The 24,400-nt window shown below is 47.9% G+C and overlaps 9 protein-coding genes across 9 annotated transcripts; 4 read left to right on the top strand and 5 right to left on the bottom strand.

Annotated features, from left to right (window-relative positions):
- Positions 1–1,180: 1,180 nt before the first annotated feature.
- Positions 1,181–2,064, bottom strand: V1508DRAFT_463810 (FAD binding domain-containing protein; the record flags this gene model as incomplete). Its single annotated transcript, XM_066942881.1, has 3 exons — positions 1,666–2,064; positions 1,278–1,609; positions 1,181–1,222 (listed from the first exon to the last, which is right to left on the bottom strand). The coding sequence occupies exons 1-3, from the start codon at positions 2,039–2,041 to the stop codon at positions 1,181–1,183; spliced, it is 750 nt and encodes a 249-aa protein (XP_066793712.1). The 5' UTR covers positions 2,042–2,064.
- Positions 2,065–3,139: 1,075 nt separating this feature from the next.
- V1508DRAFT_359384 (cytochrome P450) lies at positions 3,140–4,904 on the top strand (the record flags this gene model as incomplete). Its single annotated transcript, XM_066937103.1, has 4 exons — positions 3,140–3,365; positions 3,485–4,023; positions 4,102–4,682; positions 4,736–4,904. 4 exons carry the CDS (start codon positions 3,140–3,142, stop codon positions 4,902–4,904), a joined length of 1,515 nt encoding a protein of 504 aa, XP_066793711.1.
- Positions 4,905–4,967: 63 nt separating this feature from the next.
- On the bottom strand, positions 4,968–6,987 carry V1508DRAFT_251626 (uncharacterized protein). Its single transcript, XM_066936390.1, has one exon. It carries the CDS (start codon positions 6,765–6,767, stop codon positions 5,250–5,252), a length of 1,518 nt encoding a protein of 505 aa, XP_066793710.1. The 5' UTR covers positions 6,768–6,987; the 3' UTR covers positions 4,968–5,249.
- A 3,252-nt stretch (positions 6,988–10,239) lies between these two features.
- On the bottom strand, positions 10,240–11,569 carry V1508DRAFT_434592 (hypA-like protein; the record flags this gene model as incomplete). Its single annotated transcript, XM_066942033.1, has 4 exons — positions 10,240–10,649; positions 10,709–10,817; positions 10,853–11,325; positions 11,419–11,569. 4 exons carry the CDS (start codon positions 11,567–11,569, stop codon positions 10,240–10,242), a joined length of 1,143 nt encoding a protein of 380 aa, XP_066793709.1.
- A 1,705-nt stretch (positions 11,570–13,274) lies between these two features.
- On the top strand, positions 13,275–15,566 carry V1508DRAFT_391069 (permease for cytosine/purines, uracil, thiamine, allantoin-domain-containing protein). Its single transcript, XM_066937935.1, has 4 exons — positions 13,275–13,791; positions 13,850–13,897; positions 13,948–14,244; positions 14,307–15,566. The coding sequence occupies exons 1-4, from the start codon at positions 13,629–13,631 to the stop codon at positions 15,464–15,466; spliced, it is 1,668 nt and encodes a 555-aa protein (XP_066793708.1). The 5' UTR covers positions 13,275–13,628; the 3' UTR covers positions 15,467–15,566.
- Positions 15,567–16,878: 1,312 nt separating this feature from the next.
- Positions 16,879–18,703, top strand: V1508DRAFT_359372 (permease for cytosine/purines, uracil, thiamine, allantoin-domain-containing protein; the record flags this gene model as incomplete). The annotated part of the gene is made up of 4 exons (XM_066937102.1): positions 16,879–17,044; positions 17,101–17,148; positions 17,198–17,494; positions 17,547–18,703. The coding sequence occupies 4 exons, from the start codon at positions 16,879–16,881 to the stop codon at positions 18,701–18,703; spliced, it is 1,668 nt and encodes a 555-aa protein (XP_066793707.1).
- A 446-nt stretch (positions 18,704–19,149) lies between these two features.
- Positions 19,150–20,519, top strand: V1508DRAFT_423911 (Alpha/Beta hydrolase protein). The gene is made up of 2 exons (XM_066941231.1): positions 19,150–19,243; positions 19,310–20,519. Exons 1-2 carry the CDS (start codon positions 19,196–19,198, stop codon positions 20,306–20,308), a joined length of 1,047 nt encoding a protein of 348 aa, XP_066793706.1. The 5' UTR covers positions 19,150–19,195; the 3' UTR covers positions 20,309–20,519.
- A 406-nt stretch (positions 20,520–20,925) lies between these two features.
- On the bottom strand, positions 20,926–21,920 carry V1508DRAFT_406110 (uncharacterized protein; the record flags this gene model as incomplete). The annotated part of the gene is made up of 6 exons (XM_066938744.1): positions 20,926–20,951; positions 20,996–21,268; positions 21,312–21,521; positions 21,574–21,643; positions 21,684–21,759; positions 21,817–21,920. The coding sequence occupies 6 exons, from the start codon at positions 21,918–21,920 to the stop codon at positions 20,926–20,928; spliced, it is 759 nt and encodes a 252-aa protein (XP_066793705.1).
- A 315-nt stretch (positions 21,921–22,235) lies between these two features.
- V1508DRAFT_406109 (uncharacterized protein) lies at positions 22,236–23,329 on the bottom strand (the record flags this gene model as incomplete). Its single annotated transcript, XM_066938743.1, has 5 exons — positions 22,236–22,406; positions 22,440–22,457; positions 22,534–22,817; positions 22,885–23,138; positions 23,199–23,329. 5 exons carry the CDS (start codon positions 23,327–23,329, stop codon positions 22,236–22,238), a joined length of 858 nt encoding a protein of 285 aa, XP_066793704.1.
- Between the last annotated feature and the right edge of the window lie 1,071 nt (positions 23,330–24,400).

Genomic DNA, 24,400 nt, shown 5'->3' with positions numbered 1-24,400 from the left:
TTCGCATTCGTAAGCATGAAACATCCAAATATTCGCATTCGAATTGCGAATATTCGTACGAATGCGAATATATTCGTCATTCGTGTCCACCCCTAAGAACTAAGAACATACAAACTAATCATAGGAAACAACAAGACTAAAAAGAGCAGGTACTATATGACGTCGAGGGCGGGGAAGAGTCTAGACGGCTGAAGTGCTGAAGTGGTGCGGCTCGTGCGGCTGCCGCCAGCAGCCTCAGTGATATTTCGGATGCACTGCTGGCGGGCGGTTATCTCTAGGCCAACCTCCGGGTTGGCCGTAGTCACCGCGCGGACCGGTCGGGCCGCTCAGCGGGCTGCTCAGCATGAAACGCAGCTACCAAATCAGGGGCGTTACGAGGTTCGCAGCGGGCTCCAAGTTGGGTCATGGTAGCTCGTCCATTTCACAAGGCATCGAACGCCAGCATGTCTGCAGTCAAGGTGAGATAGCGTTTTAGAACAATACTATTCGATGATCACTACCAGTCGCTACGCTACATTATATAGACGAGTACAAACGCGTAAACAACCACATATACTTGCATAAACGATTGAGTAAGATGGAGTCACCATACGTAATTACGTCAGAGCGGTTTGTAGAGCCGTCCTGGCATGATGTCTCCTTGTAATTTTCAGCGCCGGATCTTTTTGGCGGGTCGTTGCGGACTTTCCTTGCCCCATCGTACAGCGCATTGGCAGGCGAAGTTCCTCTTTCGACTGCTAACAAGTAGGCAAGCCGAGTAATCTAGATTCCAGAAATATCATCTCCGGCACGTTGCGAACTGGTGCTCGTGCCGTAGAGGTCAGGTTCCACGAGAGACGCCGAATTGGTATTGGAAGTAGCGCCTATCGTATTTCCAAATTTCAGGAGCATGGTTTCTATTGTGACGTGACAATCAAGCCGGTTTCATCGAGAACGGGAAGCATTCGCCCAAGCGTTCCACTCTATGTCTCCTTGAGAGGGTCAGTTCGTGGTCAATACGAATATAAGCTTTCACTGCACGCATTTCGCAGAACTTTCGCCATCTGTTAACATTCGAGGTATATTTTTGAGACTCGTCTCAAATACTCAGGTCAAGTCCGCGGATATGTTGTCGCGGTCGTAGATGAGACTGCCCTCACCAACTTGATTGGGTTATTGTCTCACACTGCTCACGCTGTTATTATGTCATGGTGTTTTCGAGGGCAGAAATACCGGTGAAGTTCTGGAAAATGAGGGGATTGACAGTCGAATCAGCGTATTAAAGGTCGAAGACACACAAACGTGCCCTCAGCATAGCCCCAGCTGAAAATGAGCGCGGACTTCGGGTCAGTGACCGCGTTGATTCCGTAGTTGTAAAAGGCTTCGATCAGCAGATCGGTTTTGTCGGGTGTGTAGATTAGAGAGCCGCTCCAGAGGGATCCCTGCGAATGCTTGCTCAGGGCGACCCGTGTGACGATGCCAAAGTTATTGCCGCCACCGCGGAGAGCCCAGTAAAGATCTGTGTAGGAGTTGGGGTTGACGTTTACTACATGGCCCGAGGCTAGGACGACCCCGTAGTTGACGACGTTGTCGCAGGCCCAGCCGTAGATCTGAGAAAAGAAAGATATGCCTCTTGGTCGATGTGTTGGTGGGTATATTTATATGAGCAAAGACAAGCACGCATACCGCCGGTCGTCAAGCCTCCAACACCAATGTCTAATACCCTACCGCCAACGACAGAAATGTTGTATTGTAGCAGATAGGGATACACATCGACCCAGCGGTTCCCGGCTCCGACGGAGACTACGATAAGGTCTTTACTAAGATTGAGACTGTTCAGTGGGCTTAGATCGATATTCAGTCCATTTTGAATACTCGACAAGCCGACAAAGGCGGCATGGCCGTCGCTCTTGACAGCGAATGGGCAGGAGAATAGTTCGGCCAACAGCAAGGCCGACGACACTTCGATGGTAGAGCTGGGCTGGAAAATGCATTTGGGGGTGGTTGTCTCCTGCTGCTGCGACCAGAACGACACCTGTCCAGTTGGTGGATGCCGTCTCATTGGAAGTTAGGGTTTGGTCGGGGAAGAGAATGTTGTCAACACAGGACACTATATTATCATCATCGAGTCAATAATGCAGGTCGTTAATCCGATAACCAACCAGTCAATCAATAATTCAGATTCATCCAACAAACATAATCAATCATCCATCCGACAAGCAAAGCTCTGTATACAGCTGGCCAATCAGAGTGCGGGATTCGACCTACCGAAAGACTGCACTGCGACGCAAGAGAAGTAAAAGGTAGCTTGGAAGCGTCGTGTCCATTGGCCCCTGCAGTTGCGCCTTGATAAGAATAGCCGTTCTGTGCAGGGAGACGAGTTGACCTGCTACCCTTAACCTTGATCCCTCCTGAAATACCTCAGTGCTCACTGCACAATACACCCAAAGGTTCCAAATTGTCGGTCTATAAGAAAGCGGCTTCCATCCTGAGCAATGGGAGCCAGGGCTTCAGTTGCTTTTCAATCCAACTGATTGATATCCTCGTCTTCAACTTGCATACTCTGCACTCATCTGTGATTTCTCCTGAAAAACCGTTAGTGCCTTACTGCACATTACAGTTGGTGCGGGGTGGATCTTTTGTTCCTTGGTTCCTTTGCGAAGTCTTGTTGCACCAGTCCGGCAGATTAAATCACAAAAAGATTATACGAAGTTCCCTGGAGATGGTTGTACACCTATTCTATACTTTACATTGTCTTTTGTTATTTACATATAACGTTAGAGCAATAATAATTGGAAATTGACTGTGTTTTGCGTAAGTTAGACAGAGAATAAGCAGAAGTCGCAAAAAAATAGAGAGTTTATAACGGTTTGTTTTTGGTATAGCGTGGATGTCAAATGAAAGGCTGTAGAAGAGGTACCTGCACTCGGAAATATGTCAGTATTTGTGGTTCTTGTACCACCCGCCCTAACCAACGTTCCATAGAATTTGTACCAAATGTTATGATACCGCCATTGGGTCAGCGGGGTAAGATAACACGGAGCTAGCCTTCGCGACGAACAGATTGGGGATATGTGCCGATGCTACTTCAGCCAGGTAAGCATCTCTCTCATCTTTTTTATTCTCTTGTGTATATCTTGTATATATCTATATCCAGAGCATGTCGCTGGCCAGCCCACCGTGCTCTCCATCCCTGCTGCTGGGAGTCATCGCAGCCATCCTGTTGTACTGGGCGTATCTCGCTGTCGCACGCCTGTTGCTCAGCCCGTTGGCACCATTCCCGGGCCCCAAACTGGCTGCGCTGAGCAACTGGTATGAGTTCTACTACGATGTCATCCTGCAGGGCCAATTTACTGCCCATCTGCAGCGCTTGCATCGACGTTACGGTGGGTGGGGCCATTCTCGATTATTCGGCTGTTGCTGCCCGTTTCCAATTTGTGGCCGAGCGACGAAATCCGTCGCTGCTACACCAGCGACTTGACAGTGCTAACTAGCCACCAACCAGGGCCCATCGTCCGGATCACACCTACCGAGCTGCATGTCGACGATCCCGATTTTTTCGACGTGTTGTACGCGCGTGACGGCCGCCGCAATAAATATGCCTATTTCTCGGGCCGTTTTGGTTATGCGAGTGACAGCTTCTCCACCATCCAGCACGAATTGCACCAGCTGCGACGGAAGCCGCTCAGTCCTTTTTTCTCCGCGAAAAGGATTGGCGAATTCCAGCCCGTCATTCGAGCCAAGGTCGCCAAGTTCAGCCAGAAGCTGGCCGAGTATGCCGCCGACGGCCGCGTTCTCCCGCTCAGTCGCGCCTGGATGGCCTTGACCACCGACATCATCACTGAGTATGCCTTTGCCAAATCTTACGACCAGTTGGACTCGCCCGACTTTCAGGACACTCTCCATGACGCACTGGTCGCCATCTACACCACGGGCCACTTCGCCCTGCATTTCCCCATCGTCTTTCCTATCTTGGACTTGCTGCCTGATTGGCTGGTGACCAGGATGGAGCCGCGTCTGCTGCCAGTTGTTGGCCTGCGCAAGGTAATCATCATATACCATGTACCACTATGGTGCAGCAGTGTGGCACGGTGTAGCACATAGATGCTAATGTGCAGACAGGATCTCGGTCGCAAGGTTGGGGAAATCCGAAGCGGTTTAAACAACCGGCATAAGAAGGTCGAGTACCCGACGATCTTTCACGAACTCCTGAACAGCGACCTTCCCGAAAAGGAGAAATCAGATGCACGACTGGGCGACGAGGCTCAGCTTGTGGTCGCCGCCGGTCTTATTACGACCTCGTGGGCGCTAAGTGTTGCCAGCTTTCACATCATCAGCAATCGCGGTGTGGCCGCGAAGCTGCGACGAGAGTTGGTCGATGCGAGTGACGCAGTTGCAAATGCCGACTGGCACGCCTTGGAAAAGCTCCCTTATCTTCACGGCTGCGTTCGAGAGGGAATCCGTCTAGCCCACGGCGTAGTCACTCGCAATCCTCGTCTCGTGCCAGATGCTGAGCTGACCTATGGCGAATGGGTGATCCCGCGAAATACGCCAGTCTCCATGACCAACGTCGACATTCTAATGAACGAAAAGATCTTCCCTAACCCAACACAGTTTATACCTGAGCGATGGTTCAACAATCCAAACTTAGACCATTACTTTGTCCCGTTCGGCAAGGGGTCGCGAATGTGTTTGGGGTTGAAGTAAGTTTTTAACCCTACGAGTAATTTGTGGTCTGGATACTTACGTTATGCAGTCTCGCTCAAGCTGAGTTGTACATAAGTATCGCCACTATCTTCAGCCAGTTTGATTTCGTACTCTACAGCACCGACCTGTCCGATGTCCAGATGAAGCATGCCTATCTCGTGCCGTACACGAAATGGGAATCCAAGGGTGTCAGGGTCAAAGTGAAGTCGGCTTCTTGATGGTGTTTCTACTGTATATATATGCTATATACGACTAGGATAATGAACCTATAGTCTCATGCACTCGGCGAAAACTGTGGTGTCTCGTGGTGTTGGCGCTTATTCATTATAGCTCTTGCTGCACTCACTCCTGTGGAATAGGCTCATTGAAAGGAATGAAAGTTGAAATGAAGGAAAGGAAAAGTCATTGAGCTGAGAAGGTGATCATATTAAACTCTAGAACGGAAACAATCGACCGCAGAGTCCATAGCGATAGTCACCATCTTAGCATAGTCCATAACCTGGCAAATCAAACTTCAGATGTTTCCTTATCTTGAGAGTGGACGATGTCTGCTTGAATGCAGACTATACATCCAAGAACTGGAGGACCAACGTGTTACATTTCGCAATGAAGGACACAGCTTCTTCCTTGGTGTGCCAGGCGTCATTATTAGCAATGCTTAATTCCAGGCAGCCGCGGAACGTACCCAGAAACAGCCCGAATCCATTTCCCAGTTCCTCGCCAGCAACCCATGGGGAGTGAATTTCAATGGCACCATACCTTTCCGGTATAATTTTGTCAATAACACCCATGCTCGAGATGGAGACTGAAGGCATGCTGTTTGCTGCTGGAATAGGTGGAGCCTCATGACCGGCCGGATAAGGTGGGGTGCCCAACGCCCAATACGCTGGAACTAAATAGACATGTTCTTTGTCGTCTCGAATATCAACGTAATAGTCCTTGACCTGTTCGATCACCTTGCGAAGCTCGCGTAGCTCCTCCTTGGCACTCCGCCTCGGATCACCAAGAGCGGGGATTTTCGAGTCAATCGCAAGGCTTTCACCGGAAACCGAGTGATAAACAGAAACAGCATGCGATGGAGAGCTGTATGGCTCAAAGCATCGTCCACGCTCATTGATAAGAGAGTAGTTGACATATCGTACCTTTCTCTCTTTGGTGCTTTGCTTTTGAAGACCGAAGAGTACGACCGCGGCACTAGCATGATACACGTGCGTCACACTAGCTCCGATTCTTTTACACGCGGTGAGCAATCGTTGGGTCTCATTGGATGTAAGCTTCAAAGACATTCTCTGGTGAGTCCCAGGCACAGTCTTAGAATCATCATACGGTACTGTTGCAAGCTCAACATCCTTCATGCATAGTTCCTTCTGCTCCTTAGTCTGTTGAAGCTTCAGCTCTTGTTCTGCAGTCAGCCGCTCAGGCAGTGAGGCCGCAACGCGGAATGGTGGGCTCAGATTTTTCCACTCGTTGTCGAAAGCAGGAATATGGAAGTCGCGCGGATTTTCAAAAGCGGCCGAAGCATATTTCATAAGATTGTTTAGTAGAATCAGAGACCCAATCCCGTCAACAATATCGTGATGCGAACGCAAGACAAGATCGAAAGACATTTCCCCTCCAGATCGGAGGTTGTTGTAGATCAGAAACAAAGTCGGAATCCTGGGCACTGGAGGATCGGAATTGCACCACTCCTCTGCAGTCTGCGTTGTAGGTACTGGCCGAACAGTCTCATCTAGCCATGCCTGCTGTTGATTTTCGTTCGTGGAGCAAGTTTCATAAATCTTTCGGCATTTGCGTTTGTCCGCTTGATACTCGACCCAAGATGCGATCGCTGGGTGGTCATATCGTATACGCAGCCATGCCTGTCGAATGGCTGAAATCACGCGTTGACTTGTCGCCCCCATCGATTCATTGTCAGAGACAGTGAAAGTGATATGAGCGGTCATTGCGAAAAAGGTGCGACCAGTCCCTTCATACCGTCTTGCCAGCGTTGTGTAGAACTGTTCGACCTCATCGATATCACGCTCCCACCTCCCGAGCTTCGTAGCTGCCCAAATGTAATTTTGGCTTGGGGGCGATGCCATTGTGATGTTATGCCACTTGATAGCTGGGCTGGTAGTAGAGCTTCGGTGGTAGATCTGGAAGGTCGAAAGGTTTAAGTTGTCCAAATAGTGACAGAAAGACGATGGGACGGAGCATGGGGGCAGCAAAGAAGGATGAAAGTGAACACGGAGAAACGGGAAGATATATTTTAGACACGGACTTGGTGTCCCGTGCGTAGTAGTGCGGAGCGCAGCTTGCCAAGGACTTGTATGTTTAACCGAATTTGAGCGGTGAAATCGTAGCTATCATCAAGAGGTTCACGGCTGGTGAGGTTAAAATGTGGGGTATGATAGGCCCAACCTAGGATAGCCAATAAAGCCTAGTCTTTACAATTCGTGACCTTGGCGCAGTGGAATGTGGAACAGAACCCTTGAGAAGCGTGTAAAATAGAGATGGAAGTGGGGAGAAAGTTTAATAGTGAATGTTGGAGGGAAAGAACGTGAGGAAGCCCAGATACTCCACGAATTTCTTGAGGAGACTCTGGACATTACTGAGGACTAGAGAGAACCGGCAGTGCGATACCTATCTATATCATTTGAAGATAACATTACATACGTTGGCAAGGGGGTGTGTGTGTTCAAATCCGGCTAGCTTGGCCCCTTCATACACGCTAAGTCGCTTTGGGGAGTTAAACGAGCAGGCGGAGACAACAGCCTAATCGAGCTTGGGACTACAACTACAGCTTCAATGACCTTCCGATTGGCGTATCGTCCGTTCCCTGGACCCATCCCTCGGTAAATAGTCTCTAGTCCAGAACACGGTTCCCTGCTCCCGACCGACCAAGCAACTTCACTCAACGCTATCCAGAACTTAATTCTCGCTTTTCACGGCGATACGACTACCAGCGGGCACAAAAAAGAGGACCCAAAGATTAGTCAAGCGTAGTTGGCTGCCATACAAGCCACAATCCAGCAATAAGGGATCCTATCGGACGATATCTATAACTTTGACGAGACTGGCTTCGCGATGCGCGTTTCCCGTAACAGTCGGGTAGCACGGAGTCTTCTAGTTCCGCTCAGACAAGACAGGTTCCTTGGTCGTCTGTGTATATTAGCTACCCCTTTCTGTCAGCAAATTTTCCCATATGCTTATAGAGCGGTTCAAATTCTAGTAGATAGAGTTAGCGGGAATATAATCTCAGTATCACTAGACATAAGAGATTCAGGTTCGTCTAGATCGCCACTAGAAAATATATCTCTAGGGTTAATAGTGCCTTTTCGCGAAGAGGGTTAAGGATAATATCAGGATTAAATAGCTGTATTTCACGATCCCTAAACGAAAAAATAATTAAATCGCGTTAAAACGCCTTCTTGCGGACCTTAGGCATATACGCTAAGAAATCCGCCTTATCTACATCGTACGCCGTACTCCACTAACGTATAATCTCGTTATTTTCCTTTCGAATGTAGTGTTTTATCAGTTAAAATAGATTCTATCGAGCGCTTAAAGGATATCTATCGTATGTTGATGAGAGGGGGAAATAGATGAGAGGGTTATACGCCTCCTAGGCAGCCTATATGAGAACTGTGAGATAAATTGGAGGCTTAGAGGTTCAAAGGAACCCAGAATGGAAGAGTACTTTATACCCTCCACGAATACGACTATCTGCCATACAAAAAGCAATATGGAACAGTATTCCAATGGGATTAGGGAGGCACTGTGTCACAGCGGAGATGACGTTGGAAGAGAAGGTTGTCCCCACAGAGATAGTCTAGTTTTGTTTTGCCTGGAGAATAACTGGAATTATCACAGAACAATCTAACCTATGGCGCTGATACCACTTGGAATGGGTCTCTGGAGCTATCCAACCTATCCCTCACCTACCGGAATGTGTCTTCAAGATGGAGGAACTAGCGGCGTCCGCAATACAGACTTCGTCAACAACTACCCCAGTGGGATCCACGTGGGTGCGACGTGAGAGAGATCCAATAGCCTCAATAGGCAAAACAACTTCGAACTAACTGATCGAATTAAAACAGCTGGAACAAATCTCTTGCCGACGATCGCAGCTGGTACATGGGTGGTGAATTCAGAAAGAAGGGCGTTCAAGTGGCTCTGGGACTGATGGTGGGGCCCATGGGGAAGAACCATTACGGGTGGACGGAACTGGGAAGGTTGGTTATTTTTCCTTGCTGAAATATTGCATTTATTCCAAGTGGTCTAATCCTCTCCGAAGGCCCTTTCAGTGACCCATATCCAGGGCATTCAGGGACAGGGTCTTATTACGAGCGTCAAGGTCAAGGCAGGAATTTCCACAATTTGTAGAAAACGGGCTTACTGACAAGAGGACCGCAGCATTTCATTGGAAACGAGCAAGAGCTATACCGCAACACCACGAGAAACACGCAAAACCAAACCGTCCAGTCTAGATCCTAAAATAATCTCGCCCACCAGGTTGTCGCCCCCGGCCCCTCAAATGTTCCTCCCCCCACACTCGTCCCAACTCAAGCACCAACAAACAATCCGACCCCTTGCAAAATGGCACGAAACATCGATTCCTGGCAGCGTAAGATCATTGTCCATATGATACACAGCAGGAACAGACTCACCACATCACAAATGGCCGAGGTGGCAAAGTGTAGTGAGCGTTCTGTCGCTAAATACGCAAGAATATGCGGTTGTTCGGTAGTGTCAGATCTCTACCAGTCCCGGTCGGTCGACGATCAAGCATCGCCCCTGTGATGCTGGACGCCCTCTGCGACCACCTCGCCGAAAAGCATGTCCTATATGTCGACGAGATGGCCATCTTCCTATAGGACGAGTTCGACAATTACTATCAACATCCAGCATCAAACGTGCTCGCTCCCGGGCTGGCTGGACAAAAGAAAGCCTGGCAGAAAGCCAAAAAACAAACCCTTAACTACGAGATTTCTAACAGCATAAAATATCCGAATTTCGTCTGGTTTTTTGTTGACGAATCTGGATGCGATAAACGGGTTGGATATAGGCGGACCGGCTGGTCACCCCGCTCCGTGACACCGGTCCAAGTATCTAAATTCCACCGGGGCCAACGCTACCAGATCCTACCAGCATATACTCAAGATGGTATTTTTTTTCTCTCGTGTTTCCAAAAGGCTCAACGAATGCTGCGTTCTTTGAATCGGTCGTTGAGCAGCAGTTCCAACACTGTGGGCTATGACCGCTGTCCTTGTTATTGATAACGCATCTTTCAATCATTAACCAGTCAACAGCTGTGTTCTAATACAGGAGACAATTGCTATGCTTGCCGCCGTACTCCCCGGATTTCAAACCAATCAACGAGTCTTTTGCTGAGCTAAGGGCTTAATCGATCTATGAAACAAACAAGACTACTATTTCCTAGGCCCAAAATACGCCCATCGTTCAGAGAACCCAGCGCCACGTACCCAAAGATCGCGGAAGATGACACCCACAGAGCCCACAGCTAAGACCTTGCGTCAGAAACAATACTAGGAAACAGGGCCCTGTCTTTACCTAAATTTCCGATTTTGAGCCACATATCCCCATCACTGGAAGATTTTTCAGGTTTCTACTCGACTCATAAGGGCGACAAAGTTCCTCAGCAAAGGCAACGGTGCGAACAAATTTAGCCAAATGGCCATCATCCGATGGATGAAGATAGCTGTTGACAAATACTTCTGGCCAGCCCAAATGGATCGGATAATTCAGAATGTCATCGGGTTGCGGCTCTGGCATCTTTCGAGACGCCCATATTAGTAGATCCATACGCCCTTTCATCTCCAGAAGGCGTGACTTGTTCGAAGCACTCAGATACGGGAAATCAGTGAAGGCTTTGAAAAAGATGGAGAGATTCACCGCGTGGATGAAATAGAAATCCAGTTTCAGTTGCTTCCTTGGATTCTGTGCGGTTGCAGTCCAGTAAACTGTGTATTTCTCAGTAAGCAACCTAGAATTCATGTTTAGAGAAAGGGGCGACTCGTACTGGTTGTATTGATCATTTCCACTAACTTCTCCTGGATTTGGTCTTCGGGTACCGTCCACTGGCTGCAGTGCTTGCTGACCTCCGCGCCAGCTCGTTTCAGAATACCGTCCTCGAATACTTCAGTATCTCCAGGTTGAGACACACGACCTTCGAATCTGCACGCATCGCTTCCATGATGCCCAGTAGATTCATGCTCCTCTCGGAATCACTGGCAGAGACCTTTGTCGCAGGTTGAAAGAAGCCGTCCCCGAGGTAGTCCTTGTGGACTGAAGCTTGTGCGATGGCCTGGGCAATGATGGCAGGCTGCTGGAACTCGGCCCCAGAGCCGAGGTGCATAATAGGGTGAACAATACCTGCAACCATTCGAGAGAGTAGAGATTCCGCTAGCTCGTCACCACCGAAAAGGTATTCATTCAAAACCTTTGTGACCCCCTTCTCATCAATTTCGCGTTGGAAGAAGGCGAGAAAGTTTGAGTACTGCTCTTCCTGATACATATGTTTCATGAATTCCTTCTTGTTGTAGAAAGATTGGATCACAGTCTCGTCCCGAGGGAACGCAGCCCGCTGGCGTTTAGCTTCACGCTCATATTGCAGCTGGATAGGTTCTGGCGAGGCACCTAGGGCCCATATAGTGAGCATAAAATGCACGATATGGTCCATTATTCAGTCAGCCAGCAAGGTCTATTTCACATGGTATGGTGAGACTTTACCGTGGAATTCGATATTGTTGAGATATATATGGTTCTCCATATCATGTTGTAGCACCTCACTGACTTTGCGGGCCGATGCCCAGCTTAGCCCAGGAGCACTAAACACTGCCCCATTTTCCCGTGTTATAAAGATCTTCGACGAGGTAGCCATTGTCGACACCACAAGTACACATAAATTTGAATGAAGTTAGAGAAGGTTCGCAGCGGAGGCTGAAGCATGGGAAAATCTCATATTTATAGAATAATAGAATTTTCTTGAACGTATTCCGTGTGTCTTGTCGAGCCAATTATATTACGATTAGATAAAGTCAGATCGAGGCAAAATGATGACCCAATTGACTTGGGTGCGTCTCTCCCAAGCCGAATTCCCTTTACATGGACAATGAGTTGGATTTTCTTATGTAAGTGTCCGAGAAGCTAATTGTGAGTAGGTATAGATTCCACTGTTTGCCTGTTGGTTTGTCTTACATATGGGAATGTTCGGGTATCGGAGTCAAGCCTGAGTGGCCCCACTGGCCTTCTGGAGCGGAGTGGCGGGCAAATGCGAGATGCGAAATCAGTCCCAAGCTCCTCTCCAAACAGGTGGCAGATTGCATTTTACTTTTTGGTTGTTTCTACATGCCGAGGACTGACCCAATTTTTCCCATGACGATATATTATCCCTTAGGCAACAGCAAAGAAAGGGTGCTCGAAAGCGCAAAAATTGTGGCTAGGGCATCTCGCCATCTTCAGCATCCTTTGCTCGACGAAGTCTAACCGACCGTTGACGTTCAGTTTTCCGTTTCTTTTTCCTTTCCCTTCATTAGTTGTTTTCCCGCTCGCCATTTTAACGCATATTACTGTAGACGTGGCAACAGAGGGTGTATGAACCTCTTCCATTATAACACTGCGCTAAAAGGCGGCTACATGCCAGAATTAGAGCTTGGTATAGCTTAACTGAGAGCCAGAGACAGTGCCTAAGATACAGGGACAGTAAAAAGAGGCTCCCAATTCGCTTACCATCCAATCCAGGTCCACATCGAGATCATTGTGCCCGCGCATCAAGTTGGGGATTCACAGACTCGTCCCATTACATTAGTTTTTGCACCCCAGTACTTCCGACGGCCCAAGACCCAGTTTTTTCCGCCAGATTAAATTTTTTTTTTTTTTTTCGCTTTTCAACGGCTGTGTTCTGCGCGGCAGGTACGGTCAACCGAGAGTCAAAAAACTGCCATGCTGTTTTGGATCTGTCACAATACGCGAATATACAGCTTACTCATTTTATACGTGCTTCATTATTTCTATTCAAACCCGGAACAAATATTTAAATACGGGAAGCAGCCATATTGCGTTTAGCGTATCATGTGAGATCTCGATGTTTCCCGGCATGGAAGGCAATAGCGGTCGCCACTGTACATACGATATTTTGAACAAGACGTTTATCTCACAGTCGTACTTTTGTCGATCGCTGCAAGCTAATCAAAACTTTATCACCCTCGCGAGCCCGTTTGTGATTAAAATATACTGACTATATTACTACGAGCGAGAAGTCCACCGACAAATCCAAGCTTGACAGGACTCAACCTTACTTGGCCGGTTATCGCGCCTCACCAGCAACAGTAAGCCCACATGTGGCGGGCGTCGTGGCGCCGAGGCGGCGGCGGCCGTGGGCGCGTGGCGGCGCCGCAGGGCTGAAATAACATCCGAGACACTGTTCTAGGAAATAGTCAGATTCCTCTTATATCAATCAAATGTCTTTTGCAATCATTAAAACGAATAAACAACATATGCAGAAAGTGATTGAAGATTACCTGGGATTCCCTCGGGCACTCACTCACTTGGCCTCTGCTCGACAGATAAGGTTGCAGGTCAACTCACGGCAATGCGACAATCTCTGGTGGTCTGGTCCTCTTATCTCTCGGAGCAATATCGGGGACGTGACTCGGCCACTACTCGGCCAGTCAGAGTCACTGTCCAGCCCGCGATTAATTCGTCCAGCCTGATTAGTGTGCGTGGTGGCGTCCAGTAAACTCTTTAACACGCTGGCTGATTGCATTCTATTTTGTCACAGTTAACCTTATCGTTGGCTCCGTTGTGGCTACCCACACTAAAGTGTGACTGATAAGCCTAAATGCAGCTGTCAGGATGACTCTTGTAGTATAAAAAGGCACCCAGCCGCCTGCGCTTATACACCTGTTTCTGATCCGCGGTTAATCCCAGCTCAATTGAAAATGACTGAGTCTAAGGAGACTTACAATCTCTCTACTGGTGCGGCGGTGGATTACGATGTCGGCTCTACGACGGCCGTCAACACTGGCAACGGGGGCGCGCTACATAGAATAAACAAGTTCTTCTTGCTCGACTCGGCTTCTCAGGAACGTTATAGTAACGAAGGTAAAACTTACTCAGTTTAATGCTACGGCGTATTATTTTATTGACTCTCATCTGCCAGATCTGGACCCTGTCCCTCCGGAGAAACGAACATGGAATGCCCGTCACTGTAAGTCGCATTGAGCACCCCCGTCGTTAGAGTGCTACTAACCTGTTTAGATGCACTCTTTTGGATTTCCGATCATCTATCAGTGTCTGGTTTCCGTTCGGCAGCCTCGGTTATGGCCGTCGGTTTATCATGGAGAATGGCGCTTTTGTGTATAGCCCTGGCAAATATTATTCAGGGTGTCTTCATTGTTATCAATGGTGTCGTTGGTGCGAAGTACCATATTCCTTTCTCTATCCAGGCTCGTGCTTCGTTTGGACCCTATCTGGCGTATCTTATGATTGCCATGCGTATGATTGTCGCCATTTTCTGGTACGGTATCCAGGCTTACACCGGAGCTGAGTGTGTTCGTATGTGTTATCTTGTCTGTCTATATATTCTTGCATTGGATCTATTTAGCTAATAACTGCAGAATCTATGATCTTCGCTATCTGGCCGTCGTTCCATAATGTCAAGAACCACCTTCCCGCGTCGGCACACATTACTACTCAGTTTATGACAGCCTATGTTATCTACTTCTTGTTTTGCCTTCCTCTGCACTACGTTGGTGTCCACAAGGTCAAGTGGCTCTTCCTTATGAAGGCGATTGCTACTCCTATTGCTTCGTTGGCAATTATGGGCTGGATTGTTCACCAGGCTGGTCTCGGACAAAACTCACTTTTCAACCAAGGCAACACTGTGCAAGGATCTGCACTAGGATGGGCGTTCATGGCAAGTTTGTATTCAAACATTGGCGGTGGTGTCACATTGATGGTGAATGCTCCGGATTACAGTCGATACTCCGCTACCAAGTATTCGCATTTCACGACTGTCGTTGCTGTTCCTTTCACGGCTACCATTATCACTTTTATAGGTGTGGTCGCGGCATCCGGATCCAAAGTCCTGTTTGGTCAAATTCTTTGGGATCCTCTATTGATCATTAACCACTGGACATCGCGTGGTGGTCGTGCTGCTGCCTTCTTCTGTGCGTTCAGCTTCTTTCTTTCGCAGCTTGGTCTCAACATTGCCGCCAACTCTCTTGCCGCTGCCAATGACATGAACTGTCTATTCCCTAAATATATCAATATTCGCCGTGGTCAGTTTATTGCCTCTTTCTTGGGAGCGTGGGCATTGACTCCGTGGAATATTCTTACATCCGCCCCCGCCTTCTTGAACTTCATGTCCGGATACTCTGTCTGGCTAGGTCCACTCTGTGGCATCCTGGTTTCTGACTTCTACTTCGTTCACAAGCAAAAGTACCATGTGTACGAGTTGTACAACTTTCATGGCATGTACCGTTACAAGTACGGCTTCAACTGGCGTGCGTTCCTTGCCTTCACTATCGGCTGGGTCCCGTTGCTTCCAGGCTTCATCCCTACGGTCTCCAACATCAAGTCGGTGTCAGGTATGGTGCACTTGTACAACCTTGGCTTTTTCTACGGGTTTGGAGCTGCGTGCTTGTCGTACTATGTTATTTGCTCTTTCTTCCCAGCAAAGGAGACGTACGTGGATGCGCCCGTGTATATGGTAGAGGATAGTGTTAGCTTCGATGATCTTGAGTCGTCGTCTGCGAACGAGAAGTCTTCTAATTAGGTGTCGGTAATTCGAAGGATATATCTGGCGATTTTGGTTTAGTTATTTAGTGTCTTGTTGTGACAGTGTTACTATTTCATGGGTGTAAGATATTACGGTAAATTTTACTAATATTATAAATATCTTATCCTGCCCTATGGGTTTTGTAGCGTCATAGGCATAGTCCATGGCAAGCGATGACGATGAACTTTCGGCATTTGGATTGCGTCAATCGGAAGGATGGGAGTTACGGATCGGAAATTTTCGTTGCAATGCTTTGACGTATAACTATAGAGGGCCATTTGGGTTCGGCCGGATGCTGCAATGCAATACAGCCTTGCAGAGATCCGCGTCGAATAAAGGTAAACCGTAAGGTCGGCCGTTGTGACAGCTAGAGCAGACATGGTCGAGACGCCCCTGGTGAGTACCATATCTTCATGGTTTTGGAACCTTAGTAATGGCATCTGCACTGTTGTACATATACAGTGATGAGCGAGTTTCATCTGATTTCAATTCAACGAACAGAATAACTATGACAAGCACTATTCAGTTCGAATCAATACACTTTCGGTCTAGCCAAGCTAGTCGCGATGAAGTGGCCGTCGCCCAACCGCGACACGCAATTTCACGCGCAGGCCACTAGATATCAGTAGTCAAATGCTTGGAGTTAGGGTTGTTAGCTGTAACGGTGCTCCACTAGATTTTGTGGGGCATATCTTTAAACATCAATTATTTGTCCTGTTAAGTGAAGGCCGGCCATTCTACATTTGCATATGCAAACTGATCTTTGTCGACATGTTAATATCACCATCCGAACATTATCGAAACCGAAGTTTAATTATTCTGGTTGGCAGGGGAAATCCACTGCTTGGCTCCGGCGGCGGCGCCGCCGCCGCCGGTTGGCGAGGCGCTTTCAAGATGAGTCGCCAGTGGCGCACCCATCTAAATCCGGGCCTGAACGATACAGTGACTGTCGTCCCCTTGTAGTCATTTACTATTTTGGTCTCTACGCGCAAGTATCGCAAGCAACTAAGTTCATATCTTAGGGTGGGAATTCATCGACATGGTCTCTGATTGGTCGCAAAAGTCATACTGATCGTCGACTTTTGTCGGTATCATTTCATTGCCTCAACAGCTGTTACCCCGGGCATCGTCTGGATTTACCTATTGGCAGTACTCGCTCACCAGTAGTTGTACGCCACCAACTCGGTCCGATGAATCATGCCACGGATTTAAGGGTGCAAAGTGGGCGGCATCGTTAGGTCGATGTCAACCTCTCGCTGTACTGATATCAGCGCGACATTTTTGCCTTAACTCTGAGTCTGATAAGTAATCAACCAACAATATGATTAGTCTCGGTCTGGATGCTATAAAGTCTGGGTTCCATGCCCCAGTTCCCTTTGCTGCTTATCATATCTAGCCAAACAGATAAGATGCCTGAGTCAAAGGAAATTTACGACGTTTCGTCGCACGCGGCGGCGGTTGATTATGATGTCGGCACTTATACGGCGACCCACTCTGACGATGGAGGACTACTGCGTCGGATAAACAAATTCATCCTACTCGATTCAGCTTCCCAGGAACGGTACAGTAATGATGGTATGACTGAGTGGCCCTGATTGTTCCGTGGACAAATACTTACTGTCGCCCTTCAGACTTGGACCCTGTCCCTCCCGAGAAAAGAACCTGGCACGCCCGTCACTGTGAGTTTCCTTCGATTTCGTTATGACGTGCTGTTACCAACAGGTCTAGATGCTCTTTTCTGGATTTCAGACAATTTGTCTGTTTCCGGATTCCGCCAGGCTGCTTCAGTTATGGCTGTGGGCTTGTCCTGGAGACTTTCTCTGCTGTGCATTGCTCTGGCCAACATTATCATCGGCTCGTTTATCGTGATCAATGGTGCGGTCGGAGCGAAGTATCACATTCCTTTCAGTATTCAGTCGCGTGCATCGTTTGGATATTATCTCTCCTATCTTATGATTGCCATGCGTATGATTGTCGCTATCTTCTGGTACGGCATTCAAGCTTACACCGGCGCTGAGTGTATTCGTAAGTTTTGTCTTTGGAAGTGTTCTTTAACTATGTATGCTAATTCGACAAGAATCTATTTTATTCGCGATCTGGCCCTCATTTCACAATGTTCCGAATCACCTTCCGGATTCAGCGAACATCACAACTCAGTTTATGACAGCGTATGTCATTTACTTCCTGCTTTGCCTGCCACTGCACTACGTTGGTGTCCACAAGGTTAAGTGGCTTTTTCTTGCCAAGGCAATTGCCACTCCGGTCGCCTCGTTGGCTATTATGGGCTGGATTGTACACAAAGCTGGTCTCGGGCAAGATTCGCTTTTCAACCAAGGCAACACTGTGCACGGACCTGCACTCGGATGGGCATTCATGGGCAGTTTGTATTCAAACATTGGCAGTGGTGTCACATTGATGGTGAATGCTCCGGACTACAGTCGATACTCCACCACCAAGTATTCGCATCTCACTACGGCTGTCGCAGTTCCGTTCACGGCTACAGTAATTACCTTTATCGGCGTAGTTGCTGCCTCTGGCTCGAACGTCTTATTCGGAGAAATTCTTTGGGATCCTCTGTTGATAATCAACCACTGGACATCGCGTGGTGGTCGTGCCGGTGCCTTTTTCTGTGCGTTTAGCTTTTTGCTGTCGCAGCTTGGTCTCAACATCGCGGCTAACTCTCTTGCCGCGGCCAACGACATGAACTGTCTATTCCCCAAATATATCAACATTCGTCGAGGCCAGTTCATCGCTGCATTCTTGGGTGCCTGGGCATTGACCCCATGGAATATTCTCACTTCAGCTCCTGCGTTTTTGAACTTCATGTCTGGTTACTCCGTCTGGCTAGGTCCAATTGCCGGCATTCTGATCTCGGACTATTACTTCGTTCACAAGCGAAAGTACGACGTTCCGGAGCTGTACGACTTTCACGGCATCTACCGGTATAAATACGGCGTCAATTGGCGTGCGTTCCTTGCATTCACGATTGGCTGGGTTCCATTGCTTCCCGGCTTTATCCCCACAGTCTCCAGTATCACCGTGACGGAGGGGATGGTACACTTGTATAATCTCGGATTTTTCTATGGCGTGGGAGCCGCGGGCTTGTCATACTACCTCATTAGCTATTTCTTCCCGGCGCACGAGACTTATGTCGCCAGGCCCGTATACATGTATGCTGGAATCGTGAGCGAGGATGTCGAGTTGTCATCTGCATCTGAGAAGAGATCGGTTTAGTTTTGTTTGTAGATTGGTTTTGCATTTGACTTTGATTCTGCATTTGAAAAATGAAAAGTTTATTACTTTAATAGACACATAAAATAGAACTAGACGATTAATACCGGCGATTGTGTTTGTCCCGCGTGTCGCCGATTGTCCTGGACAGATACAGGCAGACATGTGGGGGTACGGATAATGCCAGAGACTGACACTAAATACTTCTTTGAGTTGGAGATCAAGGCTTAAGCACAGGTTTAACCATAAGGCTTCATAAATCCACGAAGATCAGGGCATCTGGCTGGCGCGAAGAAGTGCACAAGTTTCAACTGTTAAGCTACAAATGCCACGTGACATAAGGTTTTGTGCGACAGGGGTCGGCTTATCAGGAAGCTACACCGATAAGGCAGAGCGCTCTTACCCTGTCCCACTTTACGAGTCGGCCACGTTCAATTCCCCGGCAACGACAGACTATTGGCCGGACTCCCTCCGCCTTTGAGACGCCGGCTTCATATGCACGCCATCCTGCCCTCCTCCTCGTCTTCTTGTCACATTCACCTGGTTTGTTCCATCCCAATTGACTCAATTAATCCAGAACACCACCGTCTGATCTCTTTCCATCAACAGCTATCAGCAATGGCCTACGAGAAGTTCGAAGTCGAGCTCCCCCTCAAGTGTGGTGTCACTCTCCCCGCGTTCCTGACCTACAAGACCCTTGGTGACCCCAAGAACCCGGCAGTCATGATTCCGACTTGTTACACTGGAAGGATTGCCGGCACCATGAATGCATTCATTGGCGACGACGACGCCGTTTCCCCAAAGAAGTACTTTGTCATCGTCGTTGGTCTCCTCGGCGGTTCCGAGTCGTCGTCCCCTAGCAATCAGCCCGCTCCTTTCGACGGCGCTAACTTTCCCAAGACCATTTACGAGGACAACATCCACGCACAGTTCAAGCTCATGAAGCATCTCGGCGTCGATAAACTCTTCTGCTACATGGGCTACTCCATGGGTGGTCAACAGGCTTATCACTTTGCTACCTTGTACCCCGACCACGTACAGAAGATCATCCCGTTGGCCTCGTCCGCTCAGACGTCGGGCTTCAACTGGAACTTCTTGGAGGGTGTCAAGTCGACACTCAAGGCTTCATCTGACTTCATGGCCAATACCTACACCGAGCCGGTTATCGTCGGTACGACCGCCTTCGGCCGCGTGTACTCCAACTGGGCCCTTTCCTATGAGTGGTTCAAGACCAAGGCCTGGGAGGCGGCTGGATACAAGTCATCCGAGGAGTATCTGCTTTCTGACTGGGAGAAGCGTTTGAACACGTGGGACGCCCGCGACTTGCTTCAGATGGCGGTCACCTGGCAGGAAGGCGACATTGCGATCTACCACGACAACGATTATGCCAAGGCCCTCGGTGCCATCAAGGCTGAGGCGCTAGTCATGCCTTCCAGAACTGACCAGTACTTTAGATGGGAGGAGTCTGTCGAGGAGGTCAAGTATCTTAAGAAGGGAACGCTCGCCATCATTGAGACTGTATGGGGCCACATCGCTGGCGGTGGCGTTGGTACCGCTGAGGACAATGTGTTCATCAATAAGACGATTTCCGAGTTTTTTGCGAAGTAACAAAAAATGTAATGTATGGGATATGATGTAAATATGGAACAATAATAGTAACGAATTTATGGCAAAGCGACGTCATTAAGTAATGTTCTGTGCTGAGAAGGTCATATGGACGTAAGATAGCTATATGTACAGAGACAGATAGATGCTATTGCCAAGCCAGGTGTGCTTATTATATGGCATAGTGTTTTCATAAGATGTGAACTAACCCGCACTTGCTCTTAATTAGTTGTGCCGAATTGTGCGGCTCTTTGGCAGACAGCGTCATAATCCGTAGCGGCTCTGAAGCAACAATTAGACCTTTTCAACACTCAAGCCTCATCTGTTTCCAACCATGTCCTTGCCAAACTTAAATATGAGCTCAATCATCAACTAATTTGTACAAGGATGTATAGATAGTCTCCCAGCGAAGACAAGTGCAAACGAGAACAGATTATTGCTCTTATTACCTACGAGGACAACAGACCACCAGAGCACGCTTATGGCGCATTCTGAGTTACTGACTGCTTTAAGCATTAATCTTTCTCCTAATAGCAAAGAGTTGTGTTTGGTTCCTCCGAGCTTGGCGCGACGAGTTGGACACGTGTTGTTCATGTTTGTTTGTTGTTAAGAAACAGGATTTAAAATAATTCAGTCTCCATTCTATCTGACCCCCGCGGTCCACTAAGGATCTCCCCAACCATGTCAGACCATCAGGAAAATCGAACTCAAAAATTGGCTCGCCATTGCCTTTCATGTTTGTCAGAACAGTCTGCCGAAAATGCCAGCGCAAAAGCTCGTCCACAACTCTTTTTTCATCCATAGGGTCTCTGCAAACTGGATCCAGGGACCTTCCATAATTCCCGTCCACGTCAGCCCGGAAACACGTTATCTTGTAATCATCGTCTGGATCGATAGAAAAACTCATCGAGTCAAATTGCTGGTGGATGTGAGACCGCATGAGAAGTCCATTCTGACATGAACCTTATCTCTGTATCTGTTTCTTCAGACCCGTAGGTAACATAACGAGGATAATTCAGGCTCCTGAAGAGTGCTTCGTGAGATAACGGAAAAATATGAGCAGCCTTGAAGCTTGTCCATTCGTCTATGAAAGCTACAGGGTTGACAACTCCTGTTATAACGCACTGTCCATCTCTTTTTCGTACCTGTTCTCGAAACCTAACTGTACGCGAATATGTGCGTGCAAGACATCTCTCATCATTAAGCCATATTATTCCTACATCCGGATTAGTCGACTATCATAAACAGCTAGAATCAATTGAGAATACCCCCTGGCGAATCGCAGACTATATCATACTGGCCTGGGATAAGAGGACCATCAGTGGCTATGACCGGAAACTCGGATCCACGGCACAGGTCTCCATATGGACAGCTGAACACGAAGGAATTTTCTCGTCGTCACAGATGGATTTAGATATAATCCTCCTAGAGGCTCTTCTGGTCGCGGGCCCGGTCTATCAACAAGAATGATTAGTAAGAACAATACCCGCTTTAGCTGTTCGTTCACGCACATTATGTTGCATAGGAACTGTTTGAGGTGTGGAGTTAACTTCCTCAGTCTACCGCGGTCACTAACAAGGCAGACTTGAAAGGTCCCGTTCGGGAATTTAAGCATTGTAAACCGGCTATCTTAAATTGGATTTATGTATCTACGTCAGCTCGCACTCTGCAGAATTTCAGCGCTCTAGGTTCTAGTGAGCGAGTAAATGAAGTTCCAAGTTCAGGTGGGAGTAAATTACTCAACTTTTCAATCCTCTTGCAATAATCCATGCGTGAATGTGATATTGTGCCTCTCTGATTGTCCTGAGACACAGAATTTCCGGCACCACAGTGCCGCAATATAACACGAATTAGTGACCCGCCATATTTAGTCTCCATTGGGGTAATATTAGAATTGACGATGAGGAAGTAGATCGGTGCTTAAATGGTGTCAATGTCCTTCAACTTCAAAAGTATCTTCCACTCTGGTGAGTGCAGTTCTAACGTTTGCGCTAGACAGACCTTCCATGAATGTCTGAGCCTGGAGAAAATTGACAGCTAATCGTCTGGCATCGTCGTCGCTCAGCCAATTATGGGGAACACAGTCACCCACTTTGACGGTCTAATTACGTGGAATCGAGTCCGTGATGTCGACTCCATCCTTGACGAGATACTGTTTTCATATGTCAGAGAAGGGAATTGCTCCATTATAAATTGGCGATGTCTCATTGAGCTTACCACTGGTTCACTCTTCCTATGCCGGTATCAGTTTCTCGATATGTCTCGAAGAACGCATCACGGAGAGTTCCAAACCATTTGTACTCATTATACTCTAGCGGCCTAGTGGGCGGTCCTAGTGGGCGATGCTCCTCTCTCCGTTGTCTGTTGAATTCAATAAAATATGTTTGCATTTCCGCGTTGCGGTCTTCGACGGTACGAAACACCCGATGAGCTGCCCCAGAATTCTTATCGACCTCTGTGAGACACAGCAGCACTGCTACGGTACTCTTTTGCTCGATCCACCACAAAGTCGCTTGACGCAGGCTGGAGTACGACTGAGAAAAGCCCAGTTCAAAAAGCAATTCTACCAGGATCTATACATTCATCATCGTCAAAAATAATGAGCCCATCTGGCTCCTTGTACGACTTTCTACGAGCAATTGCAGATCTCGTCAAGTGTCCAGCATTCTGTATTCTCGACGTAACTTGATTGCTTACCCCGGCATTGCGCATCACACTTACGGCTTCGTCCACCATACTGTCGATTACTATCAGGCTCGTGCGTTCGTGCAGATAGCTTGGGCAGCAATTGATCGTGACTTTCTGAGACTCGCCATCATACCATAACCTATACCTGATGGTTGTTATTCACGTCAGCATCCAGAGTCATGAAGTAGAATCAATTGGACCCCACCTTCGGTTGGACTTTTCTCTTTCCTCAATGATTTTGTTGTAACCGTCCTCGGAGACTATGAATTCGAGCGCTGAGTCATCAGGGAGCGGACCACAGAGAATTTCGAGTACTTTGGATATCTCACTCTTCATTGGTTCCTCATTGGGCTTCTTGGACAGTGTCTATCTTGACTGTGAACTTTTTGGACAGTGTCCTTCTTGGCATTGAATCTGGTGGAATTCTCGATACCACTTCGCTGTCTGGTCTCTGGCGCCGTTGCCCCATCGCGTGCCACGCGGCTTTGGCTCTATTCAATGAAACCGCAGATACTCTAATAAATGAAACTGCTGATACTACTGAGCCGCTCGATGTGAGGCAGACTGCTCACATTTTCACTTTACACCATAAAGACGTCAGCCCCTCGAAGTGTTCACGGAAGTCAGAATTCATTGCGGCCGCCATTATGGCTAACTTTTGATTATTCCAGCCAGTTCGTATAAAATGAGAAATCCTGTGACAATCCTACCACAATACTATGGCTTAGATAGCTGCCGGTTTCCCCGATAGCGAGTTGAAACTCTAATTCTACCTCCGCCATAATCCAGACTCTTCAATAGAGCTGAGCCGCAAGTACCGCTCAAACTAGTACCTGCGATTTATTCCACAATTTTCAGTCTAAAATAAAACGCGCTGCCATTCAGTGGAAGAAAGAATTAATAAACACCATGATTTATTTTTATTTCTCATTTGAAGGGGTCCTCTTCGTCTGAAAGATAGTGCATCATCATAATAGTATATTGTTACATCCTTCCTAAATCAGTGAAGATTACTTCCTTTTATAATATTACACTGTTCGACTCTCTGCTGGTGTGTCATAACCCCGCTTTCATCCGGCAGCCCACTAGCCAACGACTCCTGCGCGACGCCCTTACTAGGCGCCCACCAATCTTGGTCCCGGGACCTGTTGGTCGCGGCGTCGGAAGTTTGATGGGGTAAGAAACGATGGAAATGCGGGATGGTCTTGACAGCGCTGTCGAGACTTTAACCACATTCGGTCATATCATGACAGTTCTGGTACTTTTGTCGGGACTGAGCTTGGTTGGCATCATCATTGAGTGGCACAACCTCACCTAATTTGGGTGTGTAGATTATTCACACTCTCGGCAACATTTAGTTGCGACACTTATGCAAAGTCGAAACCCTTCTGTCACCGTATATCTGTT

The sequence above is a fragment of the Lipomyces doorenjongii genome (genome assembly GCF_038497915.1).
Source record: "Lipomyces doorenjongii strain NRRL Y-27504 unplaced genomic scaffold V1508scaffold_62, whole genome shotgun sequence".
Taxonomy (NCBI): Eukaryota; Fungi; Ascomycota; class Lipomycetes; order Lipomycetales; family Lipomycetaceae; genus Lipomyces; species Lipomyces doorenjongii.
Note: the sequence above shows the minus strand (reverse complement) of the source record. Positions and strands in the feature narration are given on the sequence as shown.